Source organism: Alligator mississippiensis, chromosome 2 (genome assembly GCF_030867095.1).
Source record: "Alligator mississippiensis isolate rAllMis1 chromosome 2, rAllMis1, whole genome shotgun sequence".
In the NCBI taxonomy this organism is placed as follows: Eukaryota; Metazoa; Chordata; order Crocodylia; family Alligatoridae; genus Alligator; species Alligator mississippiensis.
The window spans coordinates 275673292-275688272 of NC_081825.1; the positions used below are offsets into that span (position 1 = coordinate 275673292).

The following is a 14981-nucleotide window of genomic DNA, read 5'->3' on the forward strand; positions in this document are numbered from 1 at the left end:
CAGAGATCCCTGATATGATCAGTGCAGAAACTCTTTTACTTTAAGATCTAAACCAAGTTCCTGTGTTTCACTTCCTCATTTTCTTTCAGTTTTTATAGTTCAAATGTACATTTTAGTTGGAGAAGACCACTACTCAAGTAGCAGATGTGAGACTGTAAATTAAAAAAATCCTTTTTTTATAAATGTAAAAAGATATCTTTATTTTCTGAACAAAGAGCCAAAGTTAATGGTTACAATACAAAAGAACCTTTAAGACAATGACAGGATACATAGTGTATGTACATGCCCATTTTTTCACATCAACAAAAGGAAGAAATCGTAATTTTTTTTTTCACAATGTGAAATTTGTACCTTTGGAAATGGATTTTCTAAGTTTGATATGACCTTTTGGAAACATCTTCATTTATGAGCTTCAAAATTTGTTTGGGACGTATGAATTGTATGTCTGAGTTATACTTGTCTGGGACCTATGCCAACAGCTCTGCCATCGCCAAAGTATATTATGCATTTTTAGATTACTTTATTTTTACCACTTCTACTTGTGAAGAATCCTGTTTTTTCATGTAGCTATTTTCTAAAGTATTACACTTTCTCCTGATTTAGAATACATAGTAAATGAGATTCATATGTTAGCCATTCATTCTCTCTGGTACAGTGTTGCCACGGCCTGCTATTTGTCCATCCCAGTAAGGTTATTATACTTTCTACTCTTATACCATATTTTCAGATCTGTTAAAATCAGACAGAGTGCAAAGACCAAGGTAAAAATGGGACCTTAGATATTATAGCAGTATTCCTTACCTCTTGCTTTCAAGAGATAGCCATATCCCAGTACCCCACTAATACTTGCCTTTTTAGGATATAGATAGACATCTGTCTATCCTAGTGTAATGTACATACTGGTGTAAATTACTGGGATCCAGAATGAGTAGATATGCCATTATCCCAGGATAGTTAACACAGCAGTCAGCTACACACCCCTCACCTTATAGGTGGTAGGGGAGTAGGTTTGCCTTTAGCAAAATGGCTACCCCAGGTTGGCCCACCTCATTCTTTCTGGGGTAATTATCCACTCGTTGTTGATCTAGTTTAAGGATTTGTGTTGTTTTTGTTGCTTTTTAACACTTACGTAATCATCTGTCCATGGAGTCAGTGAAGCATTCTCTCAATCAGGGATCAACAACTTACAGCTCACAGGCTGAAACAAGATTTAGCCAGTCTACCAAGCATGCCAAAAAACGATATTGTCCCAGAAATGTATAGAGCTGCTGTTAGTAAGTTTTGCATGAGATTGCTCCATCTAGTGGAGGAATATCTAACATCTGCTGCCTCTGACCCATTTTAGGACCAACCTGTGTTAATTTGGCCCACTGTTAGCAAAAGTTTGTTGACCTCTGCTCTCAATAATTGGGTAATTTAATTTAACCCTCTGCCTACATTGCAGGGGCGGGGGTTGGGGCGGGGAAACACTCCACTACTTTTGGAATAGACTCAAGGCTAATAAAACAGTCCAAACAAATAGTGTTTACCTATTTATGCTCATAGAAGACATCACCACAATGCCTCAAAGTGGCAGCACTGTGATTTAGGGGAGCCCCTTGACCTTACTACAGGCTCCAGTCCTACATCCTCCTCAGTGAAACACCTGGCTGTTCCCACCCCTAATGTTCCTGCTTCATTCCACAAACACACATGGATCTACTTCCTGCATTTCCTTGTCTGGCTGATAAGCCTCTTCTCTTGACCTGTTGGCAGGGTCTTTTAGCCTGCTCCATCTCTGACCCTTCCACCCTTACTGGGAGCCCCACTGCAGGCTGCTACCACTTTCTGGACTCTGGAAGTCCCACCTGGGCCATTTGGAGATTGTACAAATCCTGTTTACTCCAAATTCATCTTCAGCAAGAGACTTACAGCAATCACGCTTCTTCCCTAGTCTCTGCCTTGCTGGGGGAAGAAGTGTTCTCTCTTCCCCATTCTCAGTGTTCTCAGTTGGTGCGTGCTGTTCTTGGATGGAATGAATCCAGGAAGAGCACACATCAACTGCAGATGCTTCCTCAGCCTGAAGAAGGGTTTTTAAACCCGAAAGCTTGTTAAGAAACATTTTCCCAACTATTTAAGTTAGTTTAATAAAAGATATCAGATTCACCCAAAGAACCTTGTCTGTCTAAAAGTTTATACACCTCATAGTTGCCATTTTTAGTCAGGTTGTTGCTACAGCTTTGTTTCATTACACAGGTGTGTGCACGCCATTTTTAGTCAAAATATTGCTACAGTTGTGGTTCATTACGCGCATGTGTGTGTGGTGTTTAACCTTTGTCATGCCAGCCTCTGGAAATGAAAGTGAAAAGGGAAACACAACTGTATTGGAATTTCAGGATTAGTCTGAGAGAGACTTCCTAATTAATACAAATGGCTCTGTTTTTCCTTACTGCACAGGTTACTGTGATTGGATACACTCTGGGGATTCCTGATGTTATCATGGGCATTACTTTCCTAGCAGCAGGAACAAGTGTACCAGACTGCATGGCCAGCTTAATAGTAGCAAGACAAGGTATCATTTCTGTTTGAAAGTTCTAATGATTTCACATACATACTGTATGCTCTGCTGCTTTAATATGCACATTTCCCAATTGTGCTTGTTGAAGTTGTTTGTATGGGAGTAGGCCTAGTCAGGGACCAGGGTCCCACTGTGCTAGGGACTATATAAACTCAGAACAAAAAAGTACTCCCTCCCCTGTTGTTGCTTTGGTTGTGAATACAGGGCACTTGTTACTTCTAAATCAGAAGTTCCCAAACTTTTTCTTATTGCATAGCCCCTTCCAGATTTACCAGCTGCCTATGTACCCCTACCAGCACACATTTTATATTTTAACCCCTTAAATGCAAATTATTATTATAATGAAAATTAAATCCGCCATTACAAAATTTCTCCCACATACCCCTGAGATACCTTGCATACCCCCAGGGGTACACTTACCACAGTTTGGGAACTCCTGTTCTACGTGATTTGTACAATCAGGAAAAAAATGCATTCTGGCAAGTCATTAAACAGTGAAAGTGCAGCTTATATTGATCACTTTACAGAGATATAAACCATACAACCCATAAACAAGAAAATAACAGCCAAAAATATGATTGTAAACCCACAGTACATATGCAGATTTGATATTTGTCATGTGTAAAACTTGCATTGATTTCAAGAAGATTTCCATAGGCTTTTGGGCAAAAATACAGTGAACAGAGGATACCTGCTTCAAGCATGCTTCAGTCTGAATGCATGCACACATAGCATATTCCCTTGAGGTTTGTTAACACAGAGCAGGGTCAGATTAATTTTAACACGTCATTTTCAATTTTCCTATTGAAATACCTGAAGAATGTCTGACATATTTCTACATAGCTAATTTTTTTTTTCAGCTTTCCAGTTTTTTTCACTTGAGAAGTATTTGTGGCCACATTCTTTCTTGTTGTTGCTTAACACCATTAAAGCTTGGCCATGTATTCCTCCGTATTACACAGGGAGAGAAACAGGGGGTAATACTAGTATTTTACAGCATTCCAGTTCTCACAGCCCTTATTGCCAAAGGGTGGTTCTCCATTTGCCAGGCCTCATACAGATTCCAATAAACCAACAAGAGTTCTGAGGAGATAAATTAGCCATCAGAAGAGGCCAGTACAGCCCCCACATCTGTAATACAAGAATAGCACAAACATATTACATAGTTGTGCCACTGCTACTTGTCCCTGGGACCTCTGGCATGTGGCAAGTTGCCCCAGGAGGTAAGGGTAGGGGAGACTGGGGCCAGCATTTGGACTGGCCCAGCAGCCAGTCCTGGGGGCCTCCTGGGGCTCCAGCAGCAGCGATCCAATATGTGGAGCCTGGCCAGCAGCCGCACCACGGCTTCAGCCACTCAGGCTCCAGTCTTGGGCAGCACACTGCCACCACAAGTGTAACCCCGCTTTTTTCAGGCACAGGTTTTTTGACACTGTGCGGCAAATTAGCCATGCTGCAAAAACCTGCTGTACTGTAAATTAGCAGCATGGGGAATGCCTGCATGTGCAACGTGTGTGGTTTGCAACACTGAACACTGCATGTGCATGCTTATCTGGACACGCTCCCAGAGTGCATTCCAACATAAAATTCAACCCACAGCTTTTCTCTCTGGCTGAATAGTGAATAAAGTGGAGTGAACAGTATAAAGAAGAAAAACTTTTTTTTTTCATTGGTATCAAACTCAAATACCAGGTGTTTACTCTCCACCTATCCCAGCTGATAGAAGCCACAGAAGCACAAATAAAATATATTGGTTGTGAGCTTTTTTTATGTATTGTTAAAAGGTATGCAAATGTTGCTCCAGTTAGCTGCTGAACTTGGATATGTGGCCAATGTCCTATGTGGGACTTGCAGTGCTAAGGCAGCTCTGTTTAAAGTACTGGCTCCTTCTCTTTCTGCACCACCTCCTTTTTTCAAAAGCTTTTCCTGTGCTTTGTTTTTAACTGAGATTTGTTTTTCCCCCCAGGCCTTGGTGATATGGCAGTATCCAACACAATAGGGAGCAATGTATTTGACATTTTAGTAGGCCTTGGCGTCCCATGGGGCTTGCAAACTATGGTGGTTGATTATGGATCGTCTGTATGTATATATTTATTTATTTATTTATTTTTTGCTTACTTAAAACATATTGCAGTAGAAAGCAGTATAAAAAAAAAAACCTAAGCTCTTCTATTGGAATAAATAAAACATGTGGTTGTTTCTTAGCCAAGAAATCAGCCAGTATGAGAGTAGTTTCCATGCTACAAGATACAGTTATTTCCTGTTTTCATTAGTGGGAGTTAATTGTAATGTGTGGCAGGAGAGGAAGGCTAAGTATGTCTACCTCTGGTTCTGCCCTTCTGTCACTGTGCAGCTTTGAGCAGATCTCTCAACCCCGTGTGCTCAGTTTACCTGTCTGTAAAATGAGGATGTTAATGTTTATCCTCCTTGATCTGCCAGCCAAAACTGCTATACCATTGTCTCTGTTCAACACAAGGCAACACATCTGAGATACACTGGGCCTTCTCCATGCAAGTTGGCTCCCAAACTGTGTAGTTCTCCACACATGCCAGCAACTGCCTCAGCAGAACTCATTGTGTGTGCACAGTGCCACCCTAACATGATTGCACTACTTCCGATTCAGGACCTAATGTTCTTGGAGTGAACATGGCACGACTCAGCCCAGCCTCTGCCTTATACCATACAGATAGCACTTAAGTGCTTTGTGTGATTGTCCACACCCTTGCACTGACCTTTTAAAAAAAATCCTCCCATTCTGTTATAGTGAATATATCAAGGACTAGGCATCTAGGATTCATATGGCTTAAATTATGTAAGATAGTTTTGAATTCTAAATATTATTTAGAATGGAATGTAGAATAGTATACATCAAGAAACATTTAATTTTCCAATGTACTCTTTAATATACATTGAACAAGTGCTCTTTGTATTTGATTCTCACAGGTTAGGATAAATAGCAAGGGGCTGGTCTATTCAGTTGTGCTTCTGCTGGGATCTGTAGCTCTTACTGTAAGTATTTTTGTGGTTGTAAAATTTAACTCCATTCAGTATACAGTTTGTATAATAAGTTGTTACAGTCAAATGTGTAGTTTTCACATTGTAATAGGAGAAATTGGAAGTACTTACCATCCCAACTAACATGTTCTGAAAGGCTCTAAACAGACCTATCATTTGAGCAGAATTCATCCAAGTCAAAACCTAGGACAAAAGAGGAGTAGAGCAGCTATTTACATGTCTGGCCCTTCCATGATGCACGGGTGGTCCTCTGCCAGTAGGCAGCCAGGGAAGGCACACAGCCTGATAGGATTGTCCTTGGGATGATTAGTAATTAAATTACAGAGGTAAACAGGGGTGGGGGGTAGGGGCAGTGTTAGCACATTTTTATCTCACATACTTCACAGGTATCTCTCATACTTCATGGCACTGGCAACTCTAGGATCCCAGGACAAAAGGGAGGCATGCTATGTCTGTTTTCGTAGTGCTTCATCTAACAATCAGTGAGGTCAAAGGAAAGTCAATGACCCATGACCTCAGAGGGCATTGAATCAGGACCAGAGCTCACCAATGAGGTGCAAACCACTGTCAAAGATCAGAGGATCTCAACACCTAGCAGAAACCTACTTTGTAGCTCTCAGGATTGGGCCCTTACTTTGTAACAAATGGCTGGATAAGGGAATCATTCATTCTAATTTCAAGTTAGTTCAAATCAGCATCTATGGCCTGATACTACATGCACTGATGTCAGAGATTAAGTTCCCATTGAGCTCAACATGAGAAGACTCAAACCGTGAAAATACAAATATCACTTCTTACTAACAGTTGTTACAAGTCTTTCTCAAACAGTTGGAGACTGTGCTCATTCCCATAGACTTTGCATTGCTGTATGTCTGTGCTTCTGAATGACCAATTATACACTACAGTGATATGATGACCAGGGCCACAAAGTTCCATCCCTATTCAATATGTAGTTATGATACCTATGAATCTGATATGTGGTCCATGCAAACAGAACCCCTTTGCAGTCTCAGCCCCCGGCAGAAAGTGTCGCTGGTACTCAGCTTTTCTACAGTGCAGTGATCTGTTAAGCAAATGTTCTAATTGCATCTGAACTGATAAATTGTGGCATTTGATATTGTGTCATGTGGGCCTCAAACACAGGAGTGGGCAAAATACGACCTGCGGACCTGGTCTGCCAACGGATTCTATCCAACCCCCAACAGGTCCCTCAGCTCCACCCAACCCAGATGGAGGGGGGCAGCCTGGGCCATGGTGCATGCGGCTGGTCCCACCATCCCCAGGTGTGCAGTACAGTGGGACAGGGGTGGCACGGCAGCTGGACTTGCTTCCTGGCAGCTCCTGAGGGAGTTCACTGTACTCAGCTGCCACTGCTAGTGTCTACCACTGCCGCCAGACCTGGCCCCACCTCCCAGGCACCCCATCTGGTCTGTCCCATACCCCCCCCACCAGATGGGCAGGTTATCCACGGAGACTAGCCTGGGACCCCTGTGGGTAGGGCATGCTTGGCTGGGCAAACAGGATGGGTCCACGAGTGGGCAGAGAGCAGCATTGGGTACAGGGTGTGTGGCCAGGGCCAGGGCCAGAATCACAGGGCAGTGACAGTGTAAGGCTGGGACAGAACTGCACTACGTTCCCTGCATGTCCCTGCTTGCAGACCTGACAGCCATCACAGGGGCATGTGGGGAGTGAACTGTGGCTCTGTCCCATGCCCTGGCCCCATGCTGCCACAGCCCTGTGATCCCGGTCCCGCCCTTGCCTGCCCATCCCACTCATGGATGCCACTCCCTACCCATCTACGGCCCCATCCCATCTGCCCGGCCAAGCACACATGGGGGTCCTGGGACAATCTCCACGGAGACCTGGCTGCCCTCTGCTCTGTCTGGCACCCCGAGGGCCAGAAAGAAATGATTCCTGCCCCCTCCTTCCCCCACCCCTCAAACCACTGTACTGAGCCGGGTCAGCCCCCAACCCCCACATGGTCCACAACAACTTACCAAAACTTCTTAAGGGGCCCTCCAGCCCAAATAATTGCCCGCCCCTGCTCTAGCACTTTGGCAAACTGTGGAAGGATTATCTAAGGATCATTATGAAAGATGCCCATGGGTATTGATGAGCTACAGGCATGTCATCTGAGTAGAAAATCTAAACAGAACAGTTATCATCATACTCATGTCCATGCAAAATTTATTTGAGAACATTAGTCCTCATATAATTGAGATAAAAGTAATATCTTTAGGTACATGTGAAAATCAGTCTTTTTTATATTTTTGGCCCCCGATGAAGGGGTAGGAGCTTTGTTAAAAGAACAAAAGTTTAAATTTTTTGATCGTGCCTCTTGCGTGAAAACAGACAAAATATTTTCCTTCATATTACTTGGGCAATGAGAGGGTAGCAGTTATAAACTGCAGACTCTCTACAAGAATGGTTTCAGCTGTGAATGTAGTCAGAGTGAAAAGAGTGTAGTCATTTGCCTATCAAGAGAAAAATAAGACCATGTCCAACTCGCTACCTAAGGTACCAGATGCAATCTAACCAGAGCTGCAAAGAGCATTGTGTGGGCTAATTTTCCTTTCTTCCTGGCAGGCTAAATTAGCCCACAGAGAGTTCCATGCTGCACAAGCTAGACTCTTTCCTGCCCTGACCTAGCTTCTTAAATGCTAGCAGCATACCTGCGATGTACACAATGTCCTGTTTTTATCTAGGAGCCTACATGTACATTGCACCAGACACCCAGGTTTGAAAACGCTGGCCAGTGTCTTCATTGTGGCCTTTTACACTTCCCTTTGGTTCACACTTGCAGGCATTTGCAATGCACCCTGCAGAGGTGCAGTACCTCTTTAAATACTATTATACATGTCTATAGTTTCTTAATGCTGGCCAGCTGCTTAACCAGTTTGATACAGGTGGCATATAGGTCTGTTTTTGCAAAAACACAAACTCTACATCAGAACAACTTCTACTGGTTCAGTTGGTTCTGAACTCGATAGCATTTTCTTCTCCAGCTTCTCTAAAGTTGATGTAAGAAACAGTATTCTGTAAAGTGCCAGTGGTCTATAGGGAAGAACATGTGGTGCTTATGTGTGTTAATTTAGGCAGTACTGAAACACTTAGTGGGAGCTGCAGGACTAGAAGTTCATAGATTGTGTTGAAATGAAATGCACCTGGGCTTCATTCTCAGTTACATGAAAAGGAATCCACATTGCCCTGCCCCTCTGAAAAGATCTCCAAGAGGCCCAACTTAGTTATATCCACTTTACACCTTCTTGTAATGAGGCCCTAACATAATTGAGAATCAAGCCCTTATTTTTAACTAACTTGGTCTGGCCTTATACACCTTATCTCCGGTTGAAAAAAGGAACATTGTTTGTAATCTGTAAAATGAGCAAGACTATATTTTTAGCACATTTAAGGATATCAAATTCAAAAGACTCCTTATTTTTAGCTTGCCATATTTGTTTCCTTAGAGACATAATTAACTAACACTTTGTATACTTACAGGTGGCTGGAATCCATATAAATCAATGGAAACTTGACAAGAAACTAGGCATCTATGTGTTGCTTCTTTATGCCATTTTCCTGTGTTTCTCTATATTAATAGAGTTCAATGTCTTCACCTTTGTCAACTTCCCAATGTGCCGAGAAAATCTTTAAATGAGCCACACAAAAGGAGAGAGACTCAGATGTTCTTAACTCCTTGTCCAGTAAGTGACAGGACATTTACATTTCTACTTTTTCTCTTCATTGATAATTTAAGTGTCTTTTCTGTTGCATCAGTTAACAAGAACTTTTAGCTTTGGAAGGAAAACAAACAAACCTTTCTTGGAACATGCCAGCTCAAGGCAACCAAAACATTTGCCTCCTTTGGATATTGCTGCTCAAAAGTCCCATTTCTCAAAGGTCCCACTTCAGCAGCATTCTTTTGTGGTTTCCCTTCTCCTGTATGCAGACAATCAAGCAAGAACATTAATAAACTCTCATCTTTCTTTTTCTTTTTTTTTTTGGCATTTATTCTCCATGGAAGAAAAGAAGGCAAGCTAAGAACTGTTCTTGGCTCAGTTAAAGGATCTCAGCTACAAGACCAGAAAGACCAGTGCACATATTATGGCATGCGACGTTGAGGACATTTTTCCCCATTCAAGTGCTCTGTTTATAGAGGAACTGCATTGACATACATAAGCCTTTGATGGTGATGCTTAACCATTGTTTTCTTAAGAATGCATGAACAATTTGACAGAGAAAGAAGAGAAGATGGTTAATACTGTATCACTTTTGATGATGCGTGGTAAGAGGAAGAGAATCTGAATATTCAAAAAGAGAATAAACCCACAGCGGTTCATACTTGAAAAATGTTTTACCATCAGCAAGGACCATTGTACAGTTATATACTAATATTTGTGGAACATTAAGCCTGTAAATAACATTTTGCATTTACATCAATAAGCACACTTTTGTAATTTTAGAAGACACTAAAAGGCAGGAGTCCAACTGAGTGCTCTATATCCAGCAATCGTTGTTGTTATCATCAGAAAACTATAACCCAAATACATTCCAGAACTGCTTGCAATTTGCACCGTGGATTTAGGGGGAGGGTTGCTTCATCATTAGGCTATTGATCTAGAAGCTGCTGCATTCTTCTCCACTTGTTGCTACACCCCACAAACTCTGTAAAGATGGGTGCCTGATACTACACAGTGCTGATATTAAACAACGATGACAAGAGCAAGTCTATCACGGGAACCAGCTCCTCGATCTGTTTGCATGCAGAAAGTTTTAAAGCTTGACTTAATCTAGAGCTGAACTATTTAACTCCCTCTTCTCCCAGCCAGATTTGGATATCTTTTGCACTAGCATAAAACTAGTTTAAAATAATTTTTCTGTGTGTAATCGACAGTAGAATCTGGCTCAAAGAATACAAACAAAAATGTAACATCATATGCTGTAGTGGTGGTACAAAAAAAGAGTCACCAAAAAAATTAAGATGTTTTAAAACAGCTACTTTAAAAATATTTTAAAGTTGTATATGAACAAAAACATTTAAAGGTTTCTAAAGAAGCACAGCTAACTTTATACATAGATTTTTTTATTTTTTTAATGTTTCTAGGAAAAAGTCTCAGTTAATTAAAGATTTGATGCATTTTTAAACACATGAATATTTTGCACTTAAGCCTATTATGAAGATGCCCCTTACTATGTCAACAAAAGGTTACTTTAAAACCTTAGGAAATACATACTGATTAGAGATATTTATGTATATTACATTTATTTTATCCATCTATGACATAATTCTTTCAAAGTTGCATGTAGAACCTTAATCACATCAGGCAGTGTGTTTATAAGCAAGGTTTTGTTTTGTTTTGTTTTGTTTTGGGTGTTTGTTTTTTATTTGGACACTAATTAAGGAATATGTTTTTACTGTTGAGTTTTTCATAACAACAGGAAGATCCTTTCAATGTAGTCGTACAGGAGAGAGGAAATATACCTGTTATTTGTCTTACTGTTCTTTGGTACAAATGTCAGTATTAGCAACTAAGCTAAGTTTTTGAGTGTTCCACCTTACTGGTTCAACTAACCTGTCCTAAAGGTGGTAACAAATATCACTATATTAGGCGGCACTATTAGATAGGAAAGCGTAACCAGTAGATGTTTATCATTAGCCCTCAGGGAAACAGATGTCTCTGTTTCATGGCATTCAAAATATCTTCACTATGGTTTAACATGGAAAGGGGTTGAAGCCATGCATGTCCTCATTGTTTTCATACTGTAGAGGCTGTTAGCCAGGGAGGGACTGTGCCATGAAGATACAAGTAAAGTACAGAACACTGCTGCATGACCCTAGAAGCATTCCAGGGACAGCAGGGCAGCAGAAGCCCCAGCTCCTACCCTCTTTATGTCCTTTATTCCACAGGGTAATTTGTTGGTAATGTGTACTGGTTGGTACACAGGGGGTAATTTGTTGGTAATAACTCCTGCCATGTTGGCTTAGATGTGCTGGCTGGAATGAAGGTAAGGGTAGATCAATGACTTCACCTGTTGCACACCTACCTGGTCCTATTGGTTGTACAGTTGCAGGCCTACTTCCTTGATTCTGCTCGGATCAAAGGGCCCAGTAGCCCAGGGTCTTTTATACTACAGGAATGTAGTCTGAGCCACAGGGTTGGTCCTGAATATCATGACTACCTAGGGATCACCTGAGGCAACAGTGATTTTTATCATTAAAATGTACACAGTCAGGTTCAGCAAAGTATCTTGAATATTCATATTTCTGAGCCAAGCAAGGCTCAAAAGTTCACAGGTTCCCTGGCCATTGATCCTCAGTACAAATATGCATGGGATTTGTTAATTTTATGTATCCTCATGAGTCCCATTAAAATTACCTGCCTAAAAGGGTGCTACTTTCATGCTTCAGTTATCCCCTGCTTCTGATGTATCTTGTCCTACCCAGAGATTGTCCCAAACTGAAACACTGGACTGAAATGTCTTGACTTGCTCCCACCTCCACAATGGACCTCACCAGCATTGAGATCCTCGTCAGACTTTGAGAAAGTTTGGACTCAGAATTGTTTCTGACTGACCTCTGCAGATCAGCATAATGCCTAGACCTCAGAACCTATTACAAAGAAACTATTATACTTATCAGTAAATAAATAGCGATAAAAAGTTTCTTCTAACGGGACTGTTTGAGCAGGGATACATCATTTGCCAAAGAACTATTATACACTGTATTAGAGCCTTGATGACCAATACTCATGCAAATTAAGTTACAATATAGATTTCCACTTTTATCCATATGCAAAACTAAAGGAAGACATCCACATAACCCAAATCATGCAGATAATTTGAGTAGCCTGGGAAAGGTTTTACTGCTGGTTACATTGCTATAAGTGTGAGGAATCATTTTTTTCAGTAATTGAATATCTTCAAGATTATATAAATTATAGCAACAAAATTATACTTGTGCCTCTGTACATTAAAAGAAATGCACCATCCTGTAAAAACCAAAAAAAAAGCAGGCATTCACATCCACCACCCTGGAATCAGTAACATCCTATACTGCAACTGCTCCCATTGCTTATGGAAAAGTCTGCACCCATTTGTTCTATCAGCCCTGGCACAAAGTTAGCCAGCTCAGCCTGGAGGTTGTTGTGTTGTTGCATAATATAATTAATGTTCAGCTCGAGGGTGAAAAGAAAGTTGGTGGATTTGAAAGGGAAAACTATTTATGTGATACAAAATTTCCCAGCAAACTGAGTTACTCAGAAAAAAAATATTTTGCATCTGGCAAAGCTTAATTTCGACAAGATTGATCTCATGCTTAAAGTTAAGCATATAGCTAAGTGTCTTGCTGTATTCCCTAATAAAAGAGAAACTCACAGACTCTGGGTTTTGTGTCACTTTCCTATCCTCTTCATCTCATATTTCAGAGTCTAAAAATTTGCCCCTCCCTAAAACAAAAATCTTTGGCTACAATCTATGGTTTGTTACACAGATGAAGTCACTTTGGATTTCCAGTGCTGTAAATGAGAGAATTTGGCCCCAGCTCTTAAAGACTCCTTCAAAATTGTGAAATCCTTCCCAGAGTGGCTCAGTGGGAGCTTTGCCATTGACCTCCATGGGACCAGAACTTCACTTCTACGGTGCTCACATTGAGTTGTAAAGTTCTGTAACCAGGACCTGTTCCACTTACTTCAATGAGTATTGACTGAATAAGGACTTCAGAGTCAGCCCCTTCATTTGTAAATCTAAATTTTAAAAGCTAGTGTTGTGTGGGCTTTGGTAACTGATGATATAAGCGTTGCTTTCTGGGTTGCAGTTCAGACTAAAAAACACTGGAGTCTGCTGTAAATGCACAGCAGAGTTGTAATTTTCCTCCTGGCTCAGTCATCATTGGCGTGCCAACTTTATTTTATTTTTTTATATGTTTTCTGCAGTTGTTAAAAATGCATAGTTAGCTTCTGGGCTTGGGTTATATTTATTAACATCTTGTCAACATTTAAAGGGTGGAGGAACCCATCATTTTTCCTAGTGTCCTTTTAATGCTGTTTTTATAGAGAACTTTTCATTCATCTTGTTGAATACCCTTGTAAATGTGCTTAAAACCATGCACTTGTTTCTGTGTCTGGTTTGGATGTTTTCTTCTAGCTGGCCATCTGAGTTTTGGCATCATCCATTGCATGGCTCATTCCAGGGTTTGTTGAAATTGTATGTCAGTTATTTGTAACCTGGTTAAATGTTTTCAATGGCAAATTTTGAGTTTATATAAATACTGCCTGATTATTCATGCCAGGGAAGAAATCTGACCTAGCATTGTTTAAAGCAAACAGTGAATAACACTAATATACCCAGGTGAAACCAAAGAATTTTTCTATTAAAAAGGCACATTGATAAAATTTGGCAATAGCAGGCTTCATCTCCTTGATTTACCTATGATCAAATATTAAAAAGAAAAACAAATTCTATATGCATTATGCATTGCCCTTTTTATTTCCCTGAGTTTGAGCTCTAGACTTTTTAAAACTTGTTAGGTGGTAGGATTTATGAAATAGCTACGCAGATGTTTAGTGAGGAATTTATTCCCAACATCCTGCGACAAAAGCCATTTGCAGCTTTTTTATTCACATTGATGTGTTCAGATGGGTAGCTATTGTTTTCCAACGTTTAACCCGCCATCCCCAACACTGTTGTCTAGAGCAAAATATGCACAGGTTTAAAACCTTGTGGGCTTCTTGAACCTGTATTTATATATTTCTGCTGGCTTTTACTGTAGTGGCTTCATCATGATGCCAAGGGCAGAACTTGGCACCAGTATGTGGGGTCCTGAAGTCTTTTCCTGGGGAAAGCAACAAGGTCCTACACATCTGTGCATTTAAATTTAAAGTATTTGTAGCTCTTGCAACATTTGCTGAAATGGTTAATAAGTGGCAATTCATGTATTGCACATTTTCTTGCTACTGTACTTCTGATATATAAAGCATTGTCTAACAGAAACTACTGGTAATTGAGAGCTAGCATCATTTTCATTGTACCTTAAAGGCAATTGCTGGTATGAAATTAATTCTGTTTCTTTTTATTTCTGCAAAAAGAATGTATGTCATCTTAGGCCTGCTGATCTTTGAGTTGATCTTGGTAAACTTGAAAGGCAAATGTGAAGATTGATGTACTGCAACAGGGAGTTGTAGCAAAATCAAAAGGTATCAGAATATATCAAAATCAGACAGGTAGTCTTCAAATGACTAATACCCACTGAGCCCCTTTTCAGAGGGTTATTGCAGCAAGATAATGGCCTTCATCCATATACCATTTGCGTATACAAAGAACTAAATCTGCTACTACAGCAGCAGTTACATTCAAAATGCCTGAAATTCTGCAACAAAGCTGTAACCAAATTCTTGCCCTCACTTCCACTGGATTC

General features: G+C 40.6%; 1 protein-coding gene across 2 annotated transcripts in view; it reads left to right on the forward strand.

Annotated features, from left to right (window-relative positions):
- Window positions 1-10714, forward strand: part of SLC24A4 (solute carrier family 24 member 4) — a 161957-nt gene extending 151243 nt beyond the window's left edge. Inside the window, exons 14-18 of one of the 2 annotated variants that reach the window (XR_009460247.1) lie at window positions 2437-2551; window positions 4521-4633; window positions 5498-5563; window positions 9071-9273; window positions 9594-10714. Coding sequence is in view for 1 of the 2 variants with exons in the window: in XM_006271078.3 (XP_006271140.2) it covers window positions 2437-2551; window positions 4521-4633; window positions 5498-5563; window positions 9071-9223 (447 nt within the window). In the remaining variant the exon portion in view is untranslated. Of the gene's footprint in view, window positions 1-2436; window positions 2552-4520; window positions 4634-5497; window positions 5564-9070 lie in introns of both variants that reach the window. The other variant, XM_006271078.3, reaches the window with a different exon arrangement.
- The last annotated feature ends 4267 nt before the right edge of the window (window positions 10715-14981 follow it).